Raw genomic sequence first — 14,863 nt, 5'->3', positions numbered from 1 at the left:
ATTTCGTCACAATCTTCCTCTCATCTCCCTTCGATCATGGAGACCAAAATACATCCAGCCATAAGCCATAACCGTGTCCAATGTGACATTCGTCAAATTTCGATTCGTATTTGTATTTGTAAACCCGACCCGATGGGTCGTTTCGATGTATTATTGATTATTAATAAAGTATTCCCGACATTTATGTTCAAACGTTCATTCATTTATTACTCGAGGCTTATCGATAACCCGCTTAAAACACGTAAATAATCCAAAACCGAAAAGTATAATTTAAATTATAAAGTTTAAGGTTAGAAATGAAAATTTAAATATTAATTTTCAACTTAAAAGATCATGAAACTTTAGGGTTTAAAGTGTAAAATGTTCAAAATATAATAATAAATAAAACAATCCCAACCCACCCCCACTGTCTTCCCCTTTTTTCCGGCGAACCTCCGGTGGCCGGAATCCGGCGCCAGAGGTAGCCGTACACCCCTAAACGCGTTTTCGAAACAAATTAAATTATATAAAAACAATCGGACGTCAATATTATACGATAAATAACAAGTCAATTATACCATAATCGTTAAATGGATCCCGTAATGAACGCCGGAAAATCTGGGTAATCACATTAACGCATTGACGCTTATACGCTCCGATTAGTTGTATAAATAGAACCCAAACCTTCGTCACAACTAGCTCACACTTCTCAACCCCCCTCTAATACACGGATTTGTCTGTAATTGGGAGATTTCTATACTTTATTTTCCGGTAACTGGGTTTCGACCAAAACAACATCATTTAAGGTAAATTTTATACACATTCTGTTAGTTTTGATCCAACAAACAAAACCCTAAAGTAATTTCAACAATCAATGAACAGAAACTGATAATTGAATTTTTAGTGTTTATGTTCTTGAAATAGAGGAGATGAACCCACTATTTTGTTTATAAATAATGATTTTCATATGAAACTGTTAATGTATGATAGCTCAACTGGTTAGTCTGTGGTGTTTGTAACCAAGAGACCCGGGTTAGAAACCCGAACCCGGGTCACGCGTCGTCTCATCATTTTTTTAACCTGTTATATTATTATTATTATCAATTAAAACCACTAAAACCTGTTAATATATATATGTATTCAAAACTGTCTTCCAAACGAATATGAAGCTTAGAGCAACTGGCTACACAGTGACCTTATAACATCGAGACCCGGGTTTGAAACCCGGGTCGGACACCCACTTTTATATATTCTTTTTAATTCAGCTTATTAATGATTATTAAATCATTTTAATCATTTAAAAATCAAAATAAATTTATAAAAACCTTTTTAAATTAAATAAAAATTATGTAAATTAACTATAAAATATACCTCACCATTTCACACTTAAAAACAGAGTTTTTTCGTTTTCATAAACCGTAACTAAAAATCGTTTAATAAACGTAAGGTAAACTTTAAATTCCTAGAAATCGTTTAGTCAACGTAATAATTATAACTATAACTTATAACCAAAAGTTCAACCTTTTTGAACATATAAACTTCATTTTCTCGCCGATTAAAATACTTAAATCATATTATTAACCAAATTTCCCTTAAAACTTAAATGTTAATTATAATTGAAGAATACAAAATAACATGAAATAATCAATAAAGGTTATTGATTGAGTCTTATTTTTATCTATTTTAGTTATTGATCACACGCTTCGGCTTTCGTGACGTGTTCGGTTGTTGCATTCTTCAACGTTTTCAAGCTTCTTTTATTACCTTATTCATAAGGTGAGTTTTTCACACCCCTTTTAATGTTTTAATGTTTTGGGGTAGCATATGTATCCTTATAAAAATTCAAGCATTATTTCTTCTATTACCAAAACTACAATTCGTATACGGACTTGTGTGTTACTTGTATTACTTGCACGAATATTACTTGCACGATTGGGAAGCCTCATTAAGTATGATCATACGCCCCCCTTTGCACTTCGGTCCATTTGTATCGAGTGGAAAAGGGCCTCATTATCCAAGTACGTTGGTTGTTACCAATTGGAAAGGACCTTACTTGCGCTATTATCCAAGTACGTTGGTTGTACCAACTGGAAAGGACTTACTTGCTCGTTTATCACATGTCTATGAATTGTATGGTTTTTATGTACGTATTTAAACTGTGGAAACTCACCAGCTATATTTATAGCTGACCATATTTTATACATATGTTACAGGTACCGTGATTAGAGGTTGAAGTATTGAAGACACTTAGATTACTTAGGGTATTTCAATAAAAGAACTATATGGTTATGTTTTGGTTTGAACTTGTATTGTTACTTTCAAACTTGTGTTACTTGGCTTATTAAATGAATTAATGTTATTATGGTCACTTAATAGTGCTACGTGTGTTTGAGCAATCTGTACGTCACACTCGGGCGTTTCCGCTTAAGCCGGGGTGTTACATCCAACATCAAAAACTTCATCCCAATCACCTTAGACAACGAAAGTGCCCAATATGAAACATGGTCGGAGTTGTTCAAAATCCACTGCACAGCCTATCTCGTAGCTGACCGCCTGGAACCACGGGTGGCAACTTCCTCCTCTACGCCACCGGCGACGGACAGAGACAAAGGTCCGGCCACCCCACCACCTGAAGCTTCCTGGAAACGACTTGACGCCATTGTTCTACAGTGGATATATGGAACGATCTCCATCGACCTCATACAAACCGTCATGAAGAAAAATACCACGGCCTATGACGCGTGGATTGCTTTGGAAAACCTCTTTCAAGATAACAAAAGTTCTCGGGCACTACATCTCCAATCAAAGCTCACCCATAAGCGTCTCAAAAGCTTCAAAGACATGGCCGCGTACTGTCAAGAGGTAAAAACAATAGCTGATCAATTATATAATGTTGATGTGCTGTTGTCACAAACCCAGTTGGTGCTGCAAGTTCTCGGCGGGTTAACCGAATAATACCGGACGATTGCAACAGTTATACGCTCCACCAATCCTCTACCGGACTTCAACGAAACCCGTTCTCGCTTGTGTCAAGTACAAATTGAGATGAACAGCAATGCTCTGATACCATGATAGAAATTATTTTCCTTGGAATCCCTCTAATTTATTATCTCCCTTTATATATTGATTACAAAGTATATCTCCTATTTGGAGATAAGATTTACAAAGATTATGATAATTCTAAACAATATCTGACATATAATATGCCTCTATTAAAAACACCAATCGAGTTCAGAAGAGAAAACCCACCCCTGAAAAAAATAATAATAATACCCTTACGTCTTATTTTGCTGTTAATAAGATGAATTATTACCCCATTTAATGTCATTGTGATTGTACATCTTGGGTTTTGGCACCCGTCACGTTTTGTGTTGGACTTGATTAATGTGAACAAGAGTGACATGGAGAGATTGTGGTGTAATCATGATATACGCACGCCCTTCGTTTATGTGTGTTTGTATCGTTTTCTGCTGTTATTTTGTTGCTTTGGTTTATGATGTCTGTTTTTTTTTGTTAGGTTTGATGCTTTTTGTGTAGTGAGAATGTTGAGGACTCTCTTATTCTTTCTTGTAGAAATTTGTTGTTGAAATTAGGTAAGACTTATATGTAAGTAGTGGATTATGGCACTTGAATTCTAATGATAGAATCTGGAATCTAAAGTAATGAAACTAACATAACTAGCCACATTCGAGATAGGCTTGATCTCCGATTAGCCAATTCGAGATGTCAATTCTCCAAACACAAGGTTAAAGAAACCCTAATTTTATAATAATAACATCGACTCCTATTACAAACAAATGTGAAACTATTAATAGTTTAATAGGGGTCGATGTTATTATTATAAAATTAGGGTTTCTTTAACCTTGTGTTTGGAGAATTATCATCTCAAATTGGCTAATCGGAGATCAAGCCTATCTCGAATGTGGCTAGCTATGTTAGTTTCATTACTTAAGATTTACAGATTCTATCATGAGCAGGTGTAGGTACCGATTTTCCCAAATTCTTGATACCGGTAGTGAAATGTTCGGTTCAGTGCTTGTACAATATCGGTATTGAAGGCATAACTCTGAAAGTACTGATACCAAAAACTCGAAACTTGGTACCGATTTGTACCAGTACCCGTTTTGCTCATCCCTTAGACCCATGAGTTCAACCATGTGAACAGGTGTCTTAAGAGTCAATACCACCTATGATTTTTTTTTGTATGGATGGCCCACAACCTTATTATGGAGTCATCATATGATCTATCATAAGGATCTTCACCAGTTACCATCATCAGGTTTTGGAATTCAGGTTTGAGAACCACTCCAAACAAAAGAATAATGAAAAGCAGGCAACTTTCAACTGTTTTTTAAGGATTCAAAACATACCCACCATCATTACCACATGTGGGAAAAATATGCAAATATGATCTTGATACACCAAAAGAAACATAGGTACATGCTACTTACTTATAATCCTATAATCATCCGTTAGCAGATCGAATTAAGTTGACGATCCATAACCTCAGAAACAGCCTTCATAAACACAGCCTCACTTGAATTAGGAAGAACAAGACCTTCTGCTTCTTCAACTATCTCTTCAATCACAGATATCCTATTCAAAGTCTCCCTACACATAATATTCCCAATCACAAAAGGCGTAAACCCTTTCTCAACGCCTTTCTTAAGCAACATAGTCGATATCCTTAAAGTCCGTGCGCATTTTAAGGGCAAATTCCATCCATAATAGTTAAGTAACGCGATATCTTCTTCCGCATCCAATGATTTGATGTTATTAACCGTTTCAGGATTAAACGGTTTATGCGCTTGAGGCCAGTAAAGCCAATCAAATGTGCAATCTTCAAACTATAGTAAAAACAAAGCCATATTATTATAAAGTATTACAGTTTATAACTTATATTTGAAAAACAATATAAAAGAACTTACACTGCTAGGAAGACAGTAACCATGGTCAATAGGAATAAGAACAGACCGACCGTCTTCACCTTTACTAGTCAAAATAATTCCAGCATGTCTATCAGCATTAGCCATCCTAATATCTAAAACCAAGATCTTATGCACTTCATCGACGGGAAACGAACCAGGACCCATATCCTCACAGCTTCCATTATTCTCCATAAACATCTGTAACGAGCCGATCTTCTCCTTCACACCATCTGGATGGTTAAACCCTTTGTGCAAACAAGTGGCTAAAAACGTAGGCGGGACCCCCGAAAAACCCTTGTGGTCTAAAATATAAGCAGCAACTTCCCTAAACGCACCTTCACCAACCGTTGTCCCCCTTTTTAACCCTTCACCATCCACCGATAAGGGTAGCCCTCTAGGGTTATTAACCGCCATTGGTTCTTCATCAATCGGTTTAAACACTGATAGATATTTAGTACCCGATGCATCCATCATGAAATAAGCTCCACCAGTACCCTCGGATGACCTTATCGGATAATTCCCTTTTGTTAAACCATCATACGTGGAGTTAATAAGGTCTAGTACTACAGACGGGAGAGTCGCCTTTGGGTTAACAATAACCGGCTCCAACCGAATATCATAGTTTAAAGGTTTGTTAAAAGCGGACCTGTAATACACTATACCATGAGCTCCATTTGTAAGCTGTCTATCAGCAAGATCACATTGCTTTATGTCGTTCAGTTGTGGTGCAACAATCGACAGCTCAAAATTCTTTCCAACAGGTTTAGCTCGGATCTTTGCAGACTTCCTAACGTACAAATGGATGACCGCGTCATTATTATTCTTGCAAATTTCATTTACAAGTCTTTCATCCTCTAATTGCTCGCCTTTAAACAACACTTCCTGTTCATCAATGTCAGTCAACCCTTTTTTCCCCTTTGCAAGCTGTCGTTTCACATAACCAACATCGTGATTCTTCTCAACACGGAATGTAAACTCTTTACCACACGCTGTTTTCACATTAATCTCTTGAAGATCAGAAACCCTAACTACCAAATGCACTACATTCCCATCACTAACACCGTAATCTTTAACCAAAGAATTATTCCTGGATAACTCCCTGCCTCCGCAGACTAACTTTTGGTTCTTCACAACAAAGCCTTTGTAACTTTGAATCCGAAGCTTCACCGACTCAATCGAATCCGATTCCAAAACCCTAAGTGGCACCACCAAACCAGATACAGCCAGATGAATCGTAATCGCCTCGTTTATATTAACATCATATGGCAAAATTGTCTCATCACTATGTGGACTGATTGCAACTACACCGGCTGCTGTCATGTGTTCCCTAAATTCCAAACCAAATCAACCACTCAATTAGAAGTGCAAACGAACCGAGCTGCTCGAACTCGGATCAATAAAAAGCTCAAAAACAAGCCAAGCTTTTTTGAGCTTGAGCTTGAGCTTGAGCTCGAGCCAAGCCCGAGCCTCAAATAAAGCTCGTTTCGTTATCAAGCCCGAGCTCGAACCTTATACAAGAAGCTTTCTTAGGCTCATTGAGCCTTAATGCCTGGTGTGTTTTAAACTTTTTAAGTTTTACCTCTTCTGTACTTCTATGCATTAATTTCACACTGCACAACCGAGCTCGACCCGAGCTTTGGCTCGTTTAAGGTACTACATGAGCTCGTTTAAAGTTTTCCTCAAATACGTAAAAATAATTATAAACGTATACAAATTAGTTAACAAAAGCTCGGATCGATAAAAAAGCTCAAAAACGAGCCAAGCTTTTTCAAACTCAAGCCACTATCAAGCCCCAGCTCGCGCCTTATATTAGAAACTTGCTTAGGCTCGTCGAGCCTTAACAACCCTTACGCATATATAAGTTTCACCTCTTCTGTACTTCTATGCATTAATTTCACACCACACAACCGAACTCGACCCGAGCTTCGGCTCGTTTTAAAGTTTTTCTCAAATACATAAAAATAATTTAAAACATTTATAAATTAATTAATAAATAATAAACTAGTCCAGCCCTAGGTTGAAAAAACTCATTAGCCGAACTCGAGCTTTAGAAAAATAGCTCTGGCTCAGCTAGGCTCGGCTCGTTTACACCCCTAATTATTATTGTCAATGCCACAAATTAGGTGAAAGATTATAAACTAGCAACCCTAGGTATCGACAATGGCTATAGAATCTAATTAAATTAAACCTTCGGGACATCAGTTTACGAATCGAAACCCTAATAATATCCAATTGATGTATGTAGGATGAATAATGATAATAATAATTACATAGTTTGCAGTGTAATGTGGATGAAATAGGAGATTCTCACGGGCTCAATTAAGCAGCAATCAACAAATAACGTATTTTTTAATCAGAATTTGACGGATTCAAAGCTGAACGATGAACGTTGATGGTACGAATTACGTGCTAATAACGATTGGCTGCTTTTGCTTCAACCAAAAGTTTATACTGTTACAAAAACGTATACCGTGATCAGGCCGGGCCGGGCCGAACCCGGGTTAAACTTTTGAGTGGAATAATTGGGTTCCGTTTAAAGCCGGGTTGAAGAGGCTACCTTCTTGGGTCTCGTTAGCGTCTAGATTCTAGAAATTTGGCGATTCTGGTAATTTCTTCCATGTTTTGTGTGGAAGTGGGCGAGACGGTAAAACGTCTGTTTGTTACGGGTAGTCTGGCTCAAGCGATCTCGCAGTATGTTTTGCATTGGTGTGGCATCCCGAGCACTTTTGCTTTTTTCCGTCCGGGATATGTTAAACTTGCATGAGTAAATGTAATTTGTTACGAATAAAGCTAAGGTCTTTCATACGATCGCATTGGTGGCAATTTGGTGTATGTGGAAGGCAAGGAGTGTGTTCGTGTATGTAATCATACTTGATATTGTAACACTCCGTAAATTAAGTCTTTTTTCGTACAAACACTAATCATAATTTTTTAACGTTAATTCCCACATGATTAAATTTTGCTAAGTTTAATCACAACGAGTCTAGCTTTGGCCGCATATGCACGATCCATTGCATATAAGTAATTTATTTTTATCTAAATTAGCCGACCTTATGGAACTTGCCCAGTGAATACAGACGTTGGTGATAAACTATTTAAAGTGCTCGAATATGATTAAATGAACCAAGAGGGTTGAATTCTATGTTTTACAAGTATATTTTATAATTATTTTTATAAGATATCAACAACAATATGAAACAAATTGCTAGCGTTCAGTATGTATGTTAAAAATCCTACATTGCATTATACTTTCGGTACATGAACATACGAACGTTTAAGATAATGCCTAACATCTAAACACGTCTAAATTTAAATTCAAGTGATACTATATAACTAGCTTACGGCTAACAATTAATGAATTTAATTTGCATCTAAATTCTCAACCCAAATCCTATGGACACTACACTATTCAAATTGTTAAAACAAACTCATGCACACTTTCTTTCATTATTGTCGGAGTAAAATTTGGCAAAGTAAATAAACTATTGAAATTACCAATTCCTTCTAATATATTGTCAAGACAATATTAAATCTCTTATAACTCTTTTAGTCTCTCTCTGGTACAACAATCAACTCAACCATGCTTATTGATTCAAATTCTCAAACTATATACATTGTACACTCAACATCTTATATCACCTAACCTATTTTCATATACTAGACGCCATACTTGTAGATATTTATATATCAACAAAATATATATATTCTAGATTACAACAACTTCAAGATCACTTTCTCTTAATCTTTTGATGCGACAGAATCCAAACCACCCACCCAATTCCATTTTCTTAATTTCCACCATTCTTACACTCCAACAATTGTACTTGATTTTGTTTATAGAACCATGCTTCATATAACCAACCACCACTTCAAGAAATAAATCACACAACAAAACACTCTTGTTTGACAACCGGCTACCAAGGAAAATCACCCCTTGTGCATGGAAACAGCCACCATCACCATAAATCACCAGCGACCACCTTCCACCACCGTACCACCACCCCTCGCCACAGTAGTGCATCACCTGAAGCCACCTCATCATCCGCCACCTTTCTCCCTCTACCACCTCACGCTCACTCTCCTTGTTAATAGAAACCATCAACCGCCACCTCCACCACCAGTATACTACCACCACCGACACACCACTCACCATCGGAGCATCACCTAATCATTGCTTCAAAGCAGACCCGAGACAAGCTACAGCCCGCTATTAGACCCGAAACGCTCTTCGGTCTCTTACCGTAAACCGACCGCGCCGGACAGGCTAGCCGTCTTCAATCTAAAGAAACCACAAGGAACATGAAGTCGGCAGGCCGATCGAGCATCATGAAGTGGGAACTAGCTCAAGTTTTCTTGTTTCATCGATCATCTCATCCTAAATGAACCCCAACATTATAGCATTGTGAGCTAATTTCTTCTAAAACTATATTTACATGATTATAATGTTGTGTTTATGCTAGCTCAAACGCCCGACGATCAAGATACGTATTAATATGTTAAAACATATGCTTAAGCTTACTAAATATGAGCTTGGTTAAAGATTCGAATGGGTTGTAAAATATGATTGTAAAAACATGTTAAAAGGAAATTTTGGTGTTTAACTACTAGTTAAAAGGGTTCTTTTGACAAAAAGGGTGATTAGGAAATATTAACTTAGATAGCAATTACAAAGTCCTATAAATATAATATAACCTCATGTTATTAAAAATATGGGTTGTTGTATAAAATATTTGTGTACAAGTAGTTTATTAGAAAGGTGGAGAATGAATTTATAAAAATATATATAAAGTTTGGATAAAGAAGTAAAACACGAGTTGTTGGTTAAGAAAGCGGTTATTTGGAAAACTATGTGAAATTAGTGACTTTATGTACAAATAGTCTTGTTGAAGAAGATACATTTAAACGAGTACATGCGACTTTTAATAGCCATATAAACGTATATTTTTAGCCAAAACACGTTTTGTAATTTTGAGTAACAAAATATAAGTTTTTATAAAGTTTTGTATTGAGATTGCGTTTATGTAGTTTTATAAAAAGCCTAATATGGTGTTGAATAAGCTATAAATTTTATAGTTGAAAAAAGCAAACATATATTATTAACGACAATGAAGACATGGACTTGACAAAATACACATGGAATGGAGAAAGTGGTATTTTGTGTCAAAATAATGATTTTTACCTAAATATATATTTTTGAAAATATATATATGTTAGAAGTAAGAATAATAATTTATACAAGCTAAACGACCAAGACGATATATCTAAATTCAGTTCAGAGTTTTTGAACAAACGTACAAATATTTCTTTTACAATCGTAACTTAAAGAAATATTAATTTGAAATAAATATATAGTTTTAGTATATATTTGTTACAAGGCGAAACGAGCCAGTTACATCAAAATGAAACCACACTAATATGATATATTTATATAAGTATATAAATATTTACTTTCAGAAAGAATACAAAACATTATCACCAACGGGTCGTCCAGAAATCAAACGAAACGTTCGGTTGGTGAAAGCAACCGACACAATATAATAAACGAAACGTCTGGTTGGTGAAAGCAATGACACAAATGTAATAAACGAAACGTCTGATTGGTGAAAGCAACCGACACAAATGTAATAAACGAAACGCCTGGTTGGTGAAAGCAACCGACACAAATATAATAAGCGAAACGGCTAGTTGGGTGAAGACTAGCATAAACCGAGTTGCGAGCCGATAACGGTAACTAACTGACCTTACGCGTTTAGGACGTGTGAAGGCAGCAGACCCAGGTCCAAACTAAAATTTCTAACGAATTGAGCGCTGAACGTACGAGGTGAGTTTCACTACCCCTTTTACTGTTCTATAAACCCACCGGGGGGGGGGGGACATACACAACTACTTTTATATACGATAATTAGAAACAAGACACTCAATCCTTATGCGAACATGAGTTGAACTATATAGTGCTATAAGCCCCTTGCTTACATACTATAACCATTAGCTAACGGAGTTAGCCACAGGAATATACGGATAGTACTATTGACGTTGACATTTCCCCCTATTTTAGGTTAGGCGCTCTAACCTCCGATATTGCATCGAAACAGGGTGTGTATATTCCATCTGTAAGATTTGAACAGGGCAAAAGGATATAAGTCGTGGTTTGGTTATAGGCTCAGGGTTCGTCATATTAATTAGTAGATTTAGCTAGTCTACGGAGGATCGTCGTATTTGTTTCAATATGTTATCGTATACTTATTTGTGAACCAATTCAATGCTTTATGAATAACGTGATTTCATATCGAGTCTCAAAACCTGTGAACTCACCAACCATTGTATTGACTTTTTAAAACGTACGTTTTACAGGGAATTAACAAGTATTTAAGGAATCATGAAGACAGGACCTCAAGGCGTAATTAGGATACCTTTTGGAGGGGTTTCGCTTGTATACCCCTATTGATGTTTGGGGTCATATACGAGAAATCCAAATTTTACCTTAAACTAATTTATTTAAAAACAAGTTATGGTTTATAAACGCTTTTTAAAACTATTGGTATCCTAATGCTATTATGTTGGCAATAATCATATGCTTACGGTATACATGACGTCACACACCCGCATTTCCGTTTTAGCGGGGTGTGACAGATATAATTATCGGTGGCTCGTATTTATGGCACCGCCATTTTTAATTTGTTGGTAATTTCGGACTTCGAGTCACGAGTCGGTGAACTATTAATTTCTTTAATTCTTATGAAATAACTTTAATAGGTTTTTGAGGGCCTTATTATCTTTATGTGAATGGTGAGTAATCATAAATGAAATATTCATATTTTAAACGTTATAAGATAGAATATTTTAATTGAATGAGATTGAATGCTAAAGTATTTATTTGTTCTGGTCAGACCTAAGTGAATCCAACATCATGTTAATATCAAATTCATTCTTTATCTGTAAAGCCGTAAAGGGTATCATACTCACCTTTAGACTCATTCAGTTGGAACCATTGTTGACAAATAGGACATAGTTATATTTTCTAATTGTATTGTAACTAAAATTGGTAATGACTTGGTTAACAAGTTAGTGCCAGTCTATATAAACCGAGTTATGATTAGACATTATTGAACACGTGAGATGAACGGAGTTAGAGTTTGATAAAGAGACACGAGTTAAGTGTAATAGGAGTTTAAGAGTTATTCAATATTCGTTTCGTGTGTGTTTTTGTTTTGATGAGTTATATCAATTCATTCCTGATAATTTCCACTGTCGTTATCGTCCATCTGCCCGCTTCTCAATCGCTCCGCCTTCCTAACCTCCTGCTTCATCCTCAAGTTCCCACGACACACTAATTTCCGTCTGGAATCCCACAAAGATGAATATGGGTTCGGTGGTCCAAAAGAAGGTGGCCCGTGAGTCGTGGCAACACCCGAATCGATTGACGGTGATGGTGATTATTGTTTACATGTTTATACTTTAGTATTCTAAAAACAATCAACTATATTACCGCAAATAAGACAATAGATGCAACATATTTACCATAAGTTGGTTTATTATATGACCATCCATAGCATTGGACATCCACTTGATCAAATTATAATTGCCATTATGTCATACCTAGTGTTAACAAAAACTTAATGTAATATAAGCCTTTACCCCAAATATACGAAGGAAGAAACCATTGACTTTTGTTTATAAACAAATGTAGGTTAGCTGTTTATAGGCTCAAAAAGACACACATTTGACCTGACAAAAGTCAAATATATTGATTTAGTGCAATAATGTTCTCATTATTAACCTTCTCTATCCATACTTGGAATCAACATCAATGGAGGATTTCAAACTCTTGTTTCATCTCCTAATCATCCTCTATCTTCTCCCACCTTCATTATCAGAATCAACGTTCAACTGCCCAATTTCCTTCTGCGGCTCGAATGCATACTCGGTTCGGTTCCCGTTTCGTGTGGTGGGTCAACAACCCGGCATCTGTGGTTACCCGGGCTTCAACCTACGTTGCGACAAACAAGGAAAGCTACTACTAAACATCCAAAATTCAGGAGACTTTTCGGTCCGAGCCATTGACTATAGATTGCAAATTATCCAACTGTACGACCCGTCGGGTTGTTCCGCTGCCAGGCGGTTAACTTTAGACCTTTCGGGCTCGCCTTTTTGGGGCTCCCCGACCCGAAACTATACTCTTTTGACCTGCCCGATTGAGGTCGATATGACTAATCACACCACTGTTGGTTGCATAAGCAATTCTACACATTCTACTTTAGCCACTTCTGAGAGATTTGCTTTGGCACTAGCTAACCAAACCGCGTGTAGGATCATTGGTTCTATACAGAGCCCGATAGCACCGTATCAAGATCAAGGCGGGATCACATCTAACCTAAATATGGATATAGCTTTGTCATGGGATGACCCTAACTGTAAAGACTGCGCAACAACTGGCGGGATTTGCGGTTACACAAATACCACAAAGCAAGAAGTTGCATGCTTTGACAATACCAAAAAAAGTAAGACAATCTTTCTTAATAATCCTCATATTTTCGTAAATAGAACTAAAATCTAACTGATTTACATTTTCAGGCAATAAGCATCAGATGATAGCTTTGATAGTCGTAGCGATAGCCCTAGGCCTACCAGCCATTGGAGCCTCAATAGCCATGTTGTGTTACATATGTAAGGACCGTAGTGTGGCCACGTGGGATGCAAGAAACGGGATACTCGGTTCCAGCATGGCGCCATCAGAGACTGCCACCGGTTTGGTCAATGGTCTTGACCGGTTGACCATAGAGTCGTACGCGAAAGTGATTCTAGGGGAAAGTAAACGGCTTCCAGGGCATGAAGAAGCAGCATGCTCCATATGTTTAACCGAGTACAATGTTGAAGATATTGTCAGATGCATACCTGACTGTCGGCATTGCTTCCATGCTGACTGTATAGACGAGTGGCTTAGGGTGCGAGGGACATGTCCTGTTTGCAGGAACTCACCTACACTGGGCTCGTGTTGACTTGTAACATGTTCATATGTTTTTTTTGCTTTGTTCAATACTTCTTGAAGTTACACCCTGCTTTTGTTCTTCTCAAAGAACATAATAAAAGATCGGAAATCCGAGAACAGTCAATAAGATTTTCACTAATAAATTTGTTAAAACCTTTTTTTTTTTTGCACAAATACATCATTCAACTTATTATATGTCCACGTCAGCAAGCATTTCATCTACATTAGCATGCAACTGGTTTCAAGGGTAAAAAGGACCTTTCAATTAAAGATAATATTAACTACCAACTGCCGCACAATGTACAACTACAAAGCATAAGGTGACCAAATATTTGCACCAGGAAGTATGTTTATAGTGAAGGAAAGTGATGGGTGGAAGGGGGGTCAGATAACAGAGCCTGGATATGTGAAAAAAAAAATAATTAAAAATTCAAAGAGGCAAGAACATGGAGGCTGCTAAGATAACTGGTCCAAAGTCAAATACAGCAACATTGACACTTCACCTCATCATCACCAACTATGTGTTTTTAATTGCTCTACCTTCCATGCAATTTGCCCATTAACAATGATTACAAACTACTAGTCATACTGAATGTTGTCAAGGATTATTCTCATTTTTTTTATTATTGCCTATGTTCCAAGTCAGATGTTGATACCTTTTGGGATAGACGAAGTGTTTGTATTTATGATCTTGACCAAAGTATTTACGATCTTGACCAAGTGATTTAGGTTGTATTTATATGTATTGTTTATGTTTAAACATTAACAATGTAAAATTGTCATGCATAATTAACTTTATACTCAAGAGAGGTAGGACAGCAGTTAATTTATGGGAATCAAAATAACAGTCAACTAAATACTTAAGCTACGCATATAGCGAACCTTAATTTATGCAAGCACAGTCTCCTACCTCCTAATGTTTATAAAGCATAGACAAACTACAAAGTGAACACATAGATCAACATCAAGT

General features: G+C 36.7%; 1 protein-coding gene and 1 pseudogene across 1 annotated transcript; one reads left to right on the top strand and one right to left on the bottom strand.

Moving 5' to 3' along the window:
• Window positions 1-4,371: 4,371 nt before the first annotated feature.
• On the bottom strand, window positions 4,372-6,227 carry LOC143538984 (phosphatidylinositol 4-kinase gamma 4-like). The gene is made up of 2 exons (XM_077032415.1): window positions 4,908-6,227; window positions 4,372-4,826 (listed from the first exon to the last, which is right to left on the bottom strand). The coding sequence occupies exons 1-2, from the start codon at window positions 6,225-6,227 to the stop codon at window positions 4,452-4,454; spliced, it is 1,695 nt and encodes a 564-aa protein (XP_076888530.1). The 3' UTR covers window positions 4,372-4,451.
• A 6,393-nt stretch (window positions 6,228-12,620) lies between these two features.
• LOC143539009 (putative RING-H2 finger protein ATL21A pseudogene) lies at window positions 12,621-13,903 on the top strand (annotated as a pseudogene).
• Window positions 13,904-14,863: the final 960 nt, after the last annotated feature.

Source organism: Bidens hawaiensis, unplaced genomic scaffold (genome assembly GCF_021521415.1).
Source record: "Bidens hawaiensis isolate Kalapana, Puna unplaced genomic scaffold, B.hawaiensis_p1.1 tig00011791_1, whole genome shotgun sequence".
In the NCBI taxonomy this organism is placed as follows: Eukaryota; Viridiplantae; Streptophyta; class Magnoliopsida; order Asterales; family Asteraceae; genus Bidens; species Bidens hawaiensis.
The sequence above is the reverse complement of the archived record's forward strand: the minus strand, read 5'-3'. Positions and strand labels throughout refer to the sequence as shown.

Excerpts from the sequence above, each read along its gene's own strand:
- LOC143538984 (XM_077032415.1), bottom strand. The coding sequence starts at position 6,227 with ATGACAGCAGCCGGTGTAGTTGCAATCAGTCCACATAGTGATGAGACA. Across the intron at positions 4,827-4,907 it reads GTTACTGTCTTCCTAGCAGT|TTTGAAGATTGCACATTTGA; the intron begins GTAAGTTCTTTT and ends TTTTTACTATAG.